This window comes from Chrysemys picta, chromosome 17 (assembly GCF_011386835.1).
Source record: "Chrysemys picta bellii isolate R12L10 chromosome 17, ASM1138683v2, whole genome shotgun sequence".
Taxonomy (NCBI): Eukaryota; Metazoa; Chordata; order Testudines; family Emydidae; genus Chrysemys; species Chrysemys picta.
Window position 1 is genome coordinate 10,718,853 of NC_088807.1, and position 14,949 is coordinate 10,733,801.

The 14,949-nt window shown below is 42.1% G+C and overlaps 1 protein-coding gene across 1 annotated transcript in view; it reads left to right on the top strand.

The window, feature by feature from the left end:
• Positions 1 to 223: 223 nt before the first annotated feature.
• LOC135976408 (uncharacterized) overlaps positions 224 to 14,949 on the top strand; it is a 106,361-nt gene continuing 91,635 nt past the window's right edge. Inside the window, exons 1-5 of the mRNA XM_065571845.1 lie at positions 224 to 476; positions 6,024 to 6,050; positions 7,699 to 7,782; positions 8,780 to 8,804; positions 10,622 to 10,716. Coding sequence (XP_065427917.1) covers positions 224 to 476; positions 6,024 to 6,050; positions 7,699 to 7,782; positions 8,780 to 8,804; positions 10,622 to 10,716 — 484 coding nt within the window. The remainder of the gene's footprint in view (positions 477 to 6,023; positions 6,051 to 7,698; positions 7,783 to 8,779; positions 8,805 to 10,621; positions 10,717 to 14,949) is intronic.

Sequence of the window (14,949 nt, forward strand, 5' to 3'; positions counted from 1 at the left end):
CATCATCGTCTTTTCCTACTCAGCCACTAAAACAACATCAGCCAATAGAAATAGTTGTCCATTTGCATTTGGAATGTATTTAAATCTTCAGATGTTCTGCTCATGGAGATATAGTGAGCCAATCATCTGCCAGGAAAGAATTTGACCAGAAGTGTTTCTAATATAATGTAATGTAACTTTCCTCTTAGGAGATCTCCCTGCTCCTGAGATATTTCTGCGCAAGATGTCCAGTCAGGAAGGGGACACAGTTGTCATTAAATGTAACATACCTTCATTGTTTCATTTCACCCGTGTTATTTTTTGTAAAGATGGGGTAGAAATTGCAGTCCTACCAATGAAGGAAAAGCAATATGCATATGACTTTAATCATAAAGCATCCACAGACAGCTCAGAAGAATTGTCCTGTATGTATCAGTACAAGAATGAAAATAACCAAGTGAATAACTCACGTCTAAGTGCCCCTCAGTACTTAACAGGTAAGACACTAAAATCACAATATTTGTAGAAAAAGTTATTAATGATTTCATATAATCCAAATGAGTACATTTTTGTTTTCTTCATGTTAACATTATTTAGAAATATTAATTTAAGAAATATCACATTTGTATACAAGCTCTTGTGGAACTGTTATATTTTCATATGTACTGTTTTTATGCTGGGAATTCCTGTACTTAGGACAGAAGAATCTCATGCACTGCTACAGGCTGGGGACTGACTGGCTAAGCAGCAGTTCTGCAGAAAAGGACCTGGGGAATAAAGTGGATGAGAAGCTGGATATGAGTCAACAGTGGGCCCTTGTTGCCAAGAAGGCTAACAGCATATTGGGCTGCATTAGTAGGAGTATTGCCAGCACATTGAGGGAAGTGATTATTCCCCTCTACTTGGCACTGATGAGGCCACATGTGTAGTATTGTGTCCAGTTTTGGGCCCCCACTACAGAAAGGATGTAGACAAATTGGAGAGAGTCCAGCGGAGGGCAACGAAAATGATTAGGAGGCTGGGGCACATGACTTAGGAGGAGAGGCTGAGGGAACTGGGCTTATTTAGTCTGCAGAAGAGAAGAGTGAGGGGGGATTTGATAGCAGCCTTCAACTACCTGAAGAGGGGTTCCATAGAGGATGGAGCTCAGCTGTTCTCAGTGGTGGCAGATAACAGAACAAGGAGCAATGGTCTCAAGTTGTAGTGGGGGAGGTTTAGATTGGATATTAGGAAAAGCTTTTTCACTAGATTCATAGAATCATAGAATATCAGGGTTGGAAGGGACCTCAAGAGGTCATCTAGTCCAACCCCCTACTCAAAGCAGGACCAATTCCCAACTAAATCATCCCAGCCAGGGCTTTGTCAAGCCGGGCCTTAAAAACCTCCAAGGAAGGAGACTCCACCACCTCCCTAGGTAATGCATTCCAGTGCTTCACCACCCTCCTAGTGAAATAGTGTTTCCTAATATCCAACCTGGACCTACCCCACTGCAAATTGAGACCATTGCTCCTTGTTCTGTCATCTGCCACCACTGAGAACAGCCGAGCTCCATCCTCTTTGGAACCCCCCTTCAGGTAGTTGAAGGCTGCTATCAAATCCCCCCTCATTCTTCTCTTCTGCAGACTAAACAATCCCAGTTCCCTCAGCCTCTCCTCATAAGTCATGTGCTCCAGACCCCTAATCATTTTTGTTGCCCTCCATTGGACTCTTTCCAATTTTTCCACATCCTTCTTGTAGTGTGGGGCCCAAAACTGGACACAGTATTCCAGATGAGGCCTCACCAATGTTGAATAAAGGGGAATGATCACGTTCCTCGATCTGCTGGCAATGCCCCTACTTATACAGCCCAAAATGCCGTTAGCCTTCTTGGCAACAAGGGCACACTGTTGACTCATATCCAGCTTCTCATCCACTGTGACCCCTAGGTCCTTTTCTGCAGAACTGCTACCTAGCCATTCAGTCTCTAGTCTGTAGCAGTGCATGGGATTCTTCCGTCCTAAGTGCAGGACTCTGCACTTGTCCTTGTTGAACCTCACCAGGTTTTTTTTGGCCCAATCCTCTAATTTGTCTAGGTCCCTCTGTATCCGATCCCTACCCTCTAGAGTATCTACCATGCCTCCTAGTTTAGTGTCATCTGCAAACTTGCTGAGAGTGCAGTCCACACCATCCTCCAGATCATTAATAAAGATATTAAACAAAACCAGCCCCAGGACTGACCTTTGGGGCACTCCGCTTGAAACCGGCTGCCAACTAGACATGGAGCCATCGATCACTACCTGTTGAGTCCGACGATCTAGCCAGCTTTCTATCCACCTTACAGTCCATTCATGCAGCCCATACTTCTTTAACTTGGCGGCAAGAATATTGTGGGAGACCGTATCAAAAGCTTTGCTAAAGTCAAGGAATAACACATCCACTGCTTTCCCCTCATCCACAGAGCCAGTTATCTCATCATAGAAGGCAATTAGGTTAGTCAGGCATGACTTCCCCTTGGTGAATCCATGCTGACTGTTCCTGATCACTTTCCTCTCCTCTAAGTGTTTCATAATTAATTCCTTGAGGACCTGCTTCATGATTTTTCCAGGGACTGAGGTGAGGCTGACTGGCCTATAGTTCCCCAGATCCTCCTTCTTCCCTTTTTTAAAGATGGGCACTACATTAGCCTTTTTCCAGTCATCTGGGACCTCCCCCGATCGCCACGAGTTTTCAAAAATAATGGCTAATGGCTCTGCAATCTCATCCGCCAACTCCTTTAGCACCCTCGGATGCAGCCCATCTGGCCCCATGGACTTGTGCATGTCCAGTTTTTCTAAATAGTCCTGAACCACTTCTTTCTCCACAGAGGGCTGGTCACCTTCTCCCCATATTGTGCTGCCCATGCAGCAGTCTGGGAGCTGACCTTGTTCGTGAAGACAGAGGCAAAAAAAGCATTGAGTACATTAGCTTTTTCCACATCCCCGGTCACTAGGTTTCCTCCCTCATTCAGTAAGGGGCCCACACTTTCCTTGACTTTCTTCTTGTTGCTGACATACCTGAAGAAACCCTTCTTGTTACTCTTAACATCTCTTGCTAGCTGCAACTCCAAGTGTGATTTGGCCTTCCTGATTTCACTCTTGCATGCCTGAGCAATATTTTTATGTTCCTCCCTGGTCATTTGTCCAATCTTCCACTTCTTGTAAGCTTCTTTTTTGCGTTTAAGATCAGCAAGGATTTCACTGTTTAGCCAAGCTGGTCACCTGCCATATTTACTATTCTTTCTACACATCAGGATGGTTTGTTCCTTCAACCGCAATAAGGATTCTTTAAAATACAGCCAGGGTGGTGAAGCACTGGAATGGGTTACCTAAGGAGGTGGTGGAATCTCCAGTCTTAAAGGTTTTTAGGGCCTGGCTTGAGAAAGCCCTGGCTGGGATGATTTAGTTGGGGTTGATCCTACTTTGAGCAAGGGGTTGGAGTGGATGAATTCCTGAGGCCTCTTCCAACCCTAAGCTTCTATGGTAAGGAACATAAATGTCCAAATCCAGTTCACTGGGAGTTGACATCAAACTCGCTTTGGCTCATGAGAAAATCTCAGCCTTGGAATTTCAGGAAAGAAGTCTCTGGTGTATGATGTTACTCTGAACTCTCCTAAGTCTACCACTGTTCTACAAAAAGTGAATATGACATCTGTGACTGGGAATATATGGCAATATTTGTCAGACCTTGAGACTACTGCTGACTAGATAATGAAATGTTCCTCCTGTCAAAAATTCTGATATTTTCACATTTATTTTCATCCTATCAGGGATGAAAAGTTGAAATATCAATATTTTTTTCCTGGAATGAAAGATTTCAAATCAGAAATGCCAAAACAAAAAGGATTGAAACAAAGTATTTTTGTTTCAAATCCACATTTCAAAACAATAAATTTTTCTCCTTCTTGTTTAACCATTTTCACTAAGGAATCAACTAAAGACAAAAGATGCCTTTTATATGGAACATTTTGTACTTGTGTTTTGTATTTTATCACAGGAGGAATCTGTCTGACCAGATGTCTTCATTTTGTTTAGCTGGGGGCTAAGACGGTTTTCATTCATTCTCTCTTAGATGCTGGGGAAATATTCCCCTTTAATTGTAGGCTCCCCTACTGTTGCTTAACATCTATGTTGTGTTACCTTTCAAAGTCTACAGTCAGATGCAGGCCCCATTCATCTTGGTACTGTACAAAAACCTAGAAGATAGTCTCTGCCCTGAAGAATTTATGGTGTAAGGCCCGATTCCTACACACTTACACACATGCTTAATTTTATTCACTGAGTTGTTTCATTGACTTCAGATTAACCATATGGGCAAGTGTTTGCATGGTGCAGAATTGCACATTGTAGAGAACAAAATCAGCCAATTACAAGGGGCCTGCAGTTACAAAGTACCCAGAATTCTCCAAAGCTGCCATGACAAATCCTGCTCTGCAGAGTCTGATGGTCAGAACCCTGCAGAGTGATGTGCAGAACACTTACTGCAGCTGGATTCTAGGCAAGGGGCTCTTAGCATCAGTCCCCACCCCTAATTATTCAGTGTGACTCCTTCTGGCCGCTTCCCTAAAAGAATGGAGGTGGGGACCACTGGGTGATGGTGCCGGGAGGGTTTTGTGAACCTTGCTGGTGTGAATGTTATACGGGTTCTTTCCAGATTGCTGCAGGGATTCATATTCTATTTTCTGCCCCAGAGTAGAAAGGAGAGCAGTTCTTTCCATTTGGATTTTTGTTTTCCACTTACTCCATTTTCCTTTTGGTGGATCCATTTACATTTTTGGAAACAATTTGGGGGCGGGGGGTTGATTTATTATTTATATTGTGAACTTTGTATTGTGAACCCACTATGCTAGATACTACACAAACATGCGGCTGGGATTCTCAAAGGATCCTAAAGGAGTTGGTCTCCCAAATCCATTTGACTTTCAGTGGGATATCGGCACCCATATCCTTTATTTATTTATTTATTTATTTATTTATTTAAATTCCAGTGTGAGTTCAAACAGCCACTTCCTGAGAATTACTGTCCTTGGGGAGAGGCAGATCCAGCTGGGAGTAATTGGGGAAGGCACAAGTGGGCTATTGCCAACTACAAGGAAGGAAGCAGGATTATAAAGGGATTTGAGCTGTAGACTGAAGTGGAAAGTTTCCGTGGGCTCCCTAAGGAGCGAGGTCCAACAGAACTCAGGTTCTGATCGGGCTGAGTGACAATAGCAAAAGCAGCCTCAGCCTTTGGGTGAATTGTGAAGGTTTATTTATTTTCAATAAGTGGCCTATATGATCTTAATATGATAAGCACAGTTTATGACCATAGCTCACACACATTAGTTCTGAGGCATGATCATAAAAGCAACTTACTGAAAGTAAATAGGGAAACATGGGACTTTTAACTGAAGTTGGATACCTAACTCCCCTTTGTGCCTTTGAAATTCTCCTCACAAGACAATTTTCTGTGCCTCTCCTCATTCCTCAAAGTAAAATTGCCTGTAAGGGTGTGTCTACACTGCACATTAAGCCCAGGCTCTGACTCAGGTTTGAGCTCAAGCCTTTATCCTGTCCAGACACAAATCAGGCTGACTTGGGACATCAAGCATTCAGGACCTGGGTCCTAGGACCCTGCTACAGTTGCAGGTTAGAGCCCAAGTGCCACAGTGACTCAGGTCCAAGTCTTGTTATTTTGCAGTGTGGACGCAGCTCACAGCTTGAGTCAGAAGGTCTGCATAATGCAAGATGGACATGTTAGCACAGCTGTGAGACTCGGGTCCAGCAATTGTAAACCCTGGTTTACAATGCAGTGTGGATGCTAAAGCACAGAATTTGGAAATAATGAGTCCACAAGCCTGGGTCCCACAGACCCAGGCATTGTGTGTAATGTAGATAGCCTAAATGTGCTCCTACTGTATGATCTGCCTCAAGCACAAAGGACTCAGGCACATGTTTACTCACATGACATGGTGGGTTCAAATCCTGTTTCTGTAAGGATTTCAGATTATGATAGTAATTTTTCAAAGATGTTTTGCATCCTCTCCACAGATTTCAAAGGCTTTTCTGCTTCCTACGGTAAGTGATTATCGTTCTTCTTCTAGGATTTTTACAACATTTGGGGATGTTTATTCAAGTAAAGAGGAATTAAAATACCTTGGTGCCTCAGTGTGGGCAGGGCATAGGCCAGAAGAGGAAGATTAAAGATGTGAAGGGGTATGGTATGGGTGGATCTGTACCTCAGCCATTCTCTGTTCCTGCAAAGTCCCACAGCGGCCTTTATATTAGGGGCACAGCTTGAGGTTCTCTAACCTGCACCAGGAGCTGGACCAGGCCTTGAAGCCCCTGAATAATGGACATATGAGCTGCCTCCCCTCTGTCCCTGGTCCTAAAAGCAATTTTTATTAGTAAGAAAGTAGACAGTGACAAGGGCCTGGCTAGCCATGGTCAGAGTGCTGAATTTTGTCCTGTAACTTAGTCCAAAGGGAAGGGGGAGTAGATTATTAAATGTTGTTGGCACATTTCCTTTATAGCAAATTATGAGTCATGTTTTCTTCTCACTCATAACCTCTATAAATCTAGAGTACTTCTGCTGGCTTACATCTGGGCCAGTAAGACTTTGTTAGGCTCACATACAACACTTCACCCATTGTCTCCAGATGTGGCCCTCAGAGCATACAAATCCCGTCTCTAAAATGTACAGACAAATCCCTTCCCCCTAGCCCTGAACATATAGAAGTCTCCTCCTTAAAATGCACAAAGCCCGAGTACACAAGTTGAAAAACACAGGTCCAAACTCTGGCTGCATTTTCAAAGTATCCTTGCATGAGAATAATGGGAGCAGGAGGGGAGAAACACAGTCCACCGGTTAAGACATGGCAGAGACATTCAGTGGTGAGGCCTGGGGTAGGAGGCATGGCAGAATGTTTAACACCTCTGGGCCCTTGGGCCATATAACTTTTGTCATGAGACAAATGAGAAATGTACAAATCAAGCATGTTCTGGTGTCCACGACCCCAAACACTGGGTTCTGATTGAAAGAATGCCTCAGAAATCCAGATAATGTCATTGAACTGAAATGTCTGAGCTGCTTCAAAAAGGTCCTTATTGTGTTGAAGCTAAAGGTGATAGACAATCCCACCAGGAAAGTGTGTCATGTAAACATTAAATCCTGACATACCCCATCAAATATTAATAATTATAAACTGTATTATGTCCTTCACTGCTGTTATATGGACTCAGTAACACAACCCAATCCCTGCTCAGTCTAATTGTGCACTGGATCAACCATGACTTTAACAGAAGAACTGTTAAGCCAATTGTCCATAGCAGACATGTTTGCAAACAGCTAAATAGGTAGAGAAACTTCCTCTTCTCTGTCCTCCTAGTTTTCCATATTTCCTTCATCCATCCTGCCCAAAATGTGGCTACTAAAGTTAACTTCCTTGCCAATTTTCCACCCACTGTGCATTCATACTTGTCCCAAATATTCACTACTTCCACAAGATTCAAGCTAGTAATGATAACATTGGGTAACATTTTCAAAAGCATCTTATGTGACTTAGGAACTATATTTCCCATTGACTTATGCTCCCAAGTCAATTAGGCACTATTGAAATTTTACCCACTATTAATAGTATCCTTTCCCCATTTTTCTCTTTCCTGATTTACTCTTTGTCATTCTGTTGCTTTTTGGGAGCTGATACATGTACAATTTCTTTTTTAGGGTTTGTGCTTATATTAGTATTTGGAATTACAATTCTTTCTGCCCTGGTCCTACTTTTGGTCGGTTACATTTTGGAAAAAACAGGTAACAATAGGTGACAGTAATACTGATCAGTGTTTGTATCTGTACAGGCAGATGTTCAAAAACCTTCATTAAAATTGCATGTGTTTTGAAATCTTTAAATGCTTTAAATCTTGCAAACTGAAGAGCGTCTCTTGGAATAATAGAAATTGATTGGTATTTTCAGCTCACTGCATATGGGGACAGAGAGAGTGATTTACAATGTGTACAAATAAAAGTATGGCATAGTGATGGACATCTCACAAATGTAGCAATACACATGTAGGTAAATAATGACTTCAGATACCAACCCTACCAGGTAGTGATTGCACAATGGTGGCAAAGGTTCCAAACCAGTAAAACACTCATGCATGTGATTAACTTTAAGCCCAAGAGTAGTTTCATGGAAGTCAAGGTCTGGTGAGCTTTCATGATGGAAACTCAGACACTCAGGTTTTTTAGGTGCCTGCAGGGTTAGGCAGAAGCTGAAAAAAGAATTTGACAGTCCCAGTGGCACCAAAAAGTTGGACTTACTCACCAAAAGTGGCATATAGGCTTCCAAGTCCTTTTGTGGATCTGCGTCCTGTCCTCTAGCTTGCATCACAAAACAAATAGTGAATAGTTAAAGTAAACAATTAACAAGGGAATTTTTACTTAAAAAACTTGGGCATCTAGTGAGTTTATGGCACATACAAGGTTCCGTGGTAGCTGAACAGGGACTTTGTGAATCCCAGTGGTTTCTGAGATTTGGGCACCTAACGTGGCAATTAGGTACCTAAGTCCCTTTGTGAATCTAGTCCATAATAATTGTTATTGATAATGAGTGATTTCACCTGCTCTATCAAGTACATTGACTAGCTAATAGGGGAAATCAGCTAAAATAATCCCCACTGTAGTCAATGGGAGCTTTGGGTTAGTGTGAGCAGAAACAGGCCAAAAGGAAGAAACACCATATGTGATTGTGTGGGGGGGGTTTCCCCTTCCTCTGCAGGATTTTCAGTAATATTATTTCTCTTTTCAGGTATCATTAAATGCAGAGAAGCAAGGTAAGAGGAGAGACTCTTTAGCATAAATTGTCATATATCAGGTATTCTATATAGACCTGTGTAAAGTGGCAGAGTGAAGAATGATGCATTTAGGACAGGGGTGGGCAAACTATGGCCCTGGGGCCACATCCAGCCCTCCAGACGTTTTAATCCGGCCCTCAACCTCCTGCCGGGGAGTGGGGTCCGGGTCTTGCACTGCTTTGTGCGGCTCCCGGAAGCAGCGGCATGTCCCTCCTCTGGCTCCTACATATAGGGGTAGCCAAGGGCTTCCACATGCTGCCCTCGATTCAAGCGCCACCCCCACAGCTCCCATTGTCTGGGAACCATGGCCAAAGGGAGCTGCAGGAGTGGTGCCTGCAGACGGGGCAGCGTGCAGAGCCGCCTGGCTGCACCTCCATGTAGGACAGCCAGAGTGTCCAGAGTGGGGACATGCCACTGCTTCTGGGAACTGCTTGAGGTAAGCACCCCCCAGAGCCTGCACCCCTGACCCCCTCCCATGCCCCAACCCCCTGCCCAAGCCTTGATCCCCCTCTCGCCCTCTGAACCCGGCAGTCCTAGCCCGGAGCACCATCCTGCACCCCCAACCCCTCATCCCCAGCCCCACCCAAGATCCTGCACCCTCTGCTGGAGCCCACACCCCCACACCCCAACACCCAATTTTGTGAGCATTCATGGCCCATCATACAATTTCCATACCCAGATATGGCCCTCAGGCCAAACAGTTTGCCCACCCCTGATTTAGGAGATAGATATGTGTTTCACTGGCTCCTATAGGGAGAATGGGAGTGAGGGTAGTTAAGGGTAAAGTTTGCAAAAGGCCATAAGTAGCTTTAGGTTCCTAAGTCCTATTGAAAGTCAATGCAACTTAAGTTCATATAAATTAGATGCTTTTGAAAATTGTCCACACATTTTTAAATGAAACCTTAAAATGTTCAGAAAAGAGACTGTGACACCTTCAATGCCTTATTTAGCAGTTCAGTTCCATCAATGTGTTCATGTTTTCCATTCCTGCTACCCCTGCATAGCTAATGCAGTTTTTCAGTATTTTTTTTTTTAAGAAGACATCAAGATTGCATTCTTGGGTATCATCAACAGAACTGTTAACTCAGTTCTAATTGCACAATCATGGGTGTAGAGGTGTGTACTTTAACCACATCTATAAAATGTATTGTTTGTGTCAGGGTTTGTGAAGATTGTGCATGAGCTTGACTTTGATTTCATGGTGAGTTTGCAGAGCTAACACTTGTAAGGGGGATCTATTCTCATGAATCAAGTCAATTCAATGTGAAAGCTTTGAGAGAATCATTAAACTGCACAATGCGGTTTGAGTCACTTTTAAGAGTACAGAACTGCACTTGAAATCAGAGATAACTAATATGCTCATGTAGACATTCTGAACTTTAACATTTGTCAATGAAGTCTAGGGTGTGAGGAATACATCTGTAAACTTAAGTGGGTATTGCTAATATTCTTTCTGTAAGAATTTCTTTGTTTTCTAACATGTATTTTTCTACCCATGTATTAAATAAACATATCAAAAGCTTGGTGCCAAGGAATAACACAGAGTAATTGGAATGTGAGGAGAAGGAATAGATACTAAAGAGAGATTGTATCTGTTTATTGGATAGTGTCTCAAAGGTACTGTGGGAGTACACTGCTTTACCTTTTATAAAATAGAGCATATGCTGTCTTCCAGATGCTCCAGCTATGGCAATCACTGGTCCTAAATTTCTGTGCCAGTCATTAATATCTTGTTGGAAATAAAAAAATTGGGCAGTTACCAGACTACATTGCTCATGTGCTCTCATTCTTTACAGGGAACAAGATCCAGAGGACATATACTGGGGCGCTGAATATCAGCCTAACTGTAAGAAGAAATTTATTGTCACTTCTCCCATATTTATTCATAATAGTAGGTAAATGGAAAAGAGGCTACAACAGCCAAAAAGTAATATACATACTTATTTTAATAAGATACCTCATGAATAAATATAATAAAATGTAAATAAATCTTTTAAAATGTTCTGATTGAGCTTTGCAAAAATTGAGATCAAGCTTTTAGGCTACTATATAAATAAAATATAATTCAGAAATTCTGGACATATAAATAATAATAATAAAAAAAAAACCTAGAAAAAAGTTAAAGAACAAGTTTGTCCAGATTTTGATATTCAGTAAGCCAGGTGGTATCAGGTATTCCAACACTTAAATACAGTTTTCCAATGACAAGAAACAAATTCTTTTTTCATTATTAATCTAAAGCAGTAAAAAAGACATCTAGATACCTTAAGGAGTCAGATGAAGAAGTGAGGTTTTCTTCCCACGAAAGCTTATGCCCAAATAAATCTGTTAGTCTTTAAGGTGCCACCGGATTCCTTGTTGTTTTTCTAGATACCTTAGGTATCTATCTGGTCCACATTATCATAGTATCTGAGCACCTCACAATATTTAATATATTCATCTTCCTAACACCCCTGTGAGGCAAGGAAGTAGTATTATCTCCATCTTACAGAGGGACAGGTTATTAAAGGTATTTAGGCATCTAAAGAGTCATTGATTCTAAGGCCAAAATGACAACTGTGATCATCTAGTCTGCCTTCCTCTATAACAGTGGCCAGGGAACTTCCCCAAAATAATTCTTGTTTGAACTAGAACAAATATTCGAGTCTCATCTTACGCGCATTTAGCATGCGCAAATTCAGCTTTGCGCGTCGGCAAAAAAAAAAGAGAAAAATAACAATGTAAATACTGTACTTGTAGTGTGGGTGATTCCGCCCACCATTACACTCAATGTAATTTTGACTATACGCGATTTTCGCTTTACGTGCTGACAGCAGAACGTAACCCCAGCGTAAGATGAGTCTTGCCTAGAAAAAACATCCAGTGATGGAGAATCAATTGGTAAATTGTTCCAGTAGTTAATTACTCCTATTATGCTTTATATCCAGGCTGCATTTGTCTAGCTTCAACATCCAGCCAATGGATTTTGTTAGAGCTTTGTGTGCTAGATTGAAGAACACATGTTGAAGAATAGATGGTCAAATAGATGTTCTCCATGTAGCTACTTATAAACGGGGATCAAGTCACCCCTTAAGCTTCCCATTGTTAAATTAAACATATTGAGATCCTTGAGTCTATCCCTATCCGGCATATGTTTCAATCCCTTAATCATTCTTGTGGCTCTTCTCTGAACCCTCTCCAATTTATCAACATCCTTCTTCTATTGTAAGCAACAGTATTCCGTCTGTGGTTGCACCTGTGCCAAATACAGAGGTAAAATAACCACTCTACTCCTACTCAAGAGCCCCCTACTAAAATCACATTAGCCCTTTTAGCCACAGTCTCACACTGAGTGCTCATGTTCAGCTGATTATCCACCATGACCCCCAGGTCTATCTTGACATCACTGCTTCACCAAATAGATTCCCCATCTTGTAGGTATGGCCTAGATTCTTTGTTGCTAGATATATACATTTACATTTGCCCATATTAAAATGTGTATTGTTTGCTTGTACCTAGCTTACCAAGTGTTCCAGATCATCCATGACCTGTCCTCTTCACTATTTACCACTCCCCCAACCTTTGTGTCATCTGCAAACTTTATCTATGATTTTTTTGTGTTTTCTTCCAGACCATTAATAAAAATGTTAAATAGTGTTAGTGTAGGGCCAATAACTGATCCCTTTGGGACCCCACTATAAAATACATCTGCTTAATGATGATTCCCTGATTACAACTATTTTGAGACCTATCCGTTATCCAGTTTTTAATCCATTTAATGTGTGCCATGTTAATTTTGTGTTGTTACAATTTTTAATCAAAATGTTGTGCAGTACTAAGTCCTATCCCGTACAGAAATCTACATATATTACATCAACACTATTACCTTTATCAACCAAGCATGCAATATAATAAAATATGTATACATCAAACTTATGTTGATTGGCATTAATTATATTACCCACCTTTCATTCTTTCATTTTTCAGTAATCAAGTCCCATATCAATTGCTCTATTATCTTGCCCAGGATTGACTGACAGGCCTATAATTATCTGGGTCCTCCCATTTACCTTTGTAATATAGTGCTACAACACTAGCTTTTTTCCAGTTCTCTGCAACTTCCACGGTGTTCCAAGAGTAATTGAAAATCAACATTAATGGTCAAGAATATCTGAGAAGACCATTTGGACATTCTTCTCTTTCAGCACCCTTATAATTGGAGAGATATCCCTTGATGCATTGTTACTGGTACTGATATGAACCATCATGAGTGGACACTTGCACATTGACTTCAGAAGGCTATCCAGCCATAGAAGTATGTCTCATGTCTTGGCTCCAGGGAGACAGAACACTAGCCCGTTGTCCACATGTCCCTTGCAAAATGTTCTTTCCATTCTTCTTAGTATAGAATCCCCAGCAAGGATTGTCTGTCTTCCTTGGCTGGCTGGAGATCTCTGTGTGGAAAAGCTTAATTTTCTTATGGATTGGGTCAACCTGCCATCCAAATATCTGTCCCATACATTTCAACCAGCTGGATCTTCACTCATAACTTCCAGTTTCCATTCTGATGACCTGGTATTGATTAGGAGCCCCTAGCCACGTGGAATTCCTCCTGGTCCTCTTCTCTCTAGTGGACAATGCCTGCCCGTCCTTGTCTAGTTCCAGCCATGCAGAACCTCTGGCCTCTGTGGGTTCCAAATTGCCATGCTTCCTCTCCAACTCCTTGGTGGCCAGCTCCTTTCTTCCCTGAATCTGGAGTAGTGACACTTCCTGAATTTGGTTATCCAGAAATCCTCAGCTTCACGGATTCTCCATAGCATCTGTACTTTCCCTTCCAATACAGAATCTTTTCTTCCAGCACCAATTTATACTTCGTACACAAGATGTCCCTTCCAACTTCAGGTAGGAAAGAAAACATGTAACATCTATTGCAGGTCACAGCCACTATTTCATCACAGTATTGAGCACAGAGCTGGTCCTGGAAGGAAAGATTCTCACACTCCCTCTCCAAACTCCCTCTGAAACTCTCCTGTTAGATGCCTCTATTTTAGGCTCTCAAGTTTTCTAAGCAACTGACTTTTTATACCAGGTCTCCTTCTTTAGCTTTACTACCTCACCATCAGGAAGCAATGAACCACTCAGAGACTTCAAACAGTGGGGCTTAGCAGAGAATACAAGCTGCCTATGGCCCATCCCTTACTCAGAGAACAAACAATCAGACAACAGACTAAACAAATGCCCTGCTTACCAAGTCCTGCTATCTCCAAGCATGGACTCCGCCACAACTTCATTTTAAACTCTCCTGTTAGGTGCCATTTTTCATGGTGCAAGGTATTTTTAAAGGAATTTTCAAAAGCACCTAGAGGTACCAAACTCCCATTGAAATCAATTGGAATTAGGTACCTAATCTATTCAAGTGCTTTTTAAAATCCCATTAGGTGCCTATCTCCATCTTTATGTCCCTAAATGCCTTTAATAATCTGGCCCAAGTTCACACAGGACATCTGTGGCAGATCAGGTAGCTGAACCCACATTTACTGAGTTCCACATAGAATCATAGAATATCAGCATTGGAAGGGACCTCAGGAGGTCATCTAGTCCATGACCTCCTGAGGTCAAAGCAGGACCTAATCCCAACTAAATCATCCCAGCCAGGGCTTTGTCAAGCCTGACCTTAAAAACCTCTAAGGAAGGAGATTCCACCACCTCCCGAGGTAACCCATTCCAGTGCTTCACCACCCTCCTAGTGAAAAAGTTTTTCCTAATATCCAACCTAAACCTCCCCCACTGCAATTTGAGACCATTACTCCTTGTTCTGTCATCTGATACGACTGAGAACAGTCTAGATCCATCCTCTTTGGAACCCCCTTTCAGGTAGTTGAAAGTAACTATCAAATTCCCCCTCATTCTTCTCTTCTGCAGACTAAACAATCCCAGTTCCCTCAGCCTCTCCTCATAACTCGTGCTCCAGCCCCCTAATCATTTTTGTTGCCCTCCGCTGGACTCTTTCCAATTTTTCCACATCCTTCTTGTAGATTGGGGCCCAAAAATGGACACAGTAAGGCCCCAGTCACTCCTGGTTTGTGTTACCATTATGGAGGGTCAGTAGTGAGTCCATATCTAAGTTTGAAGCTAGTTTCCCATT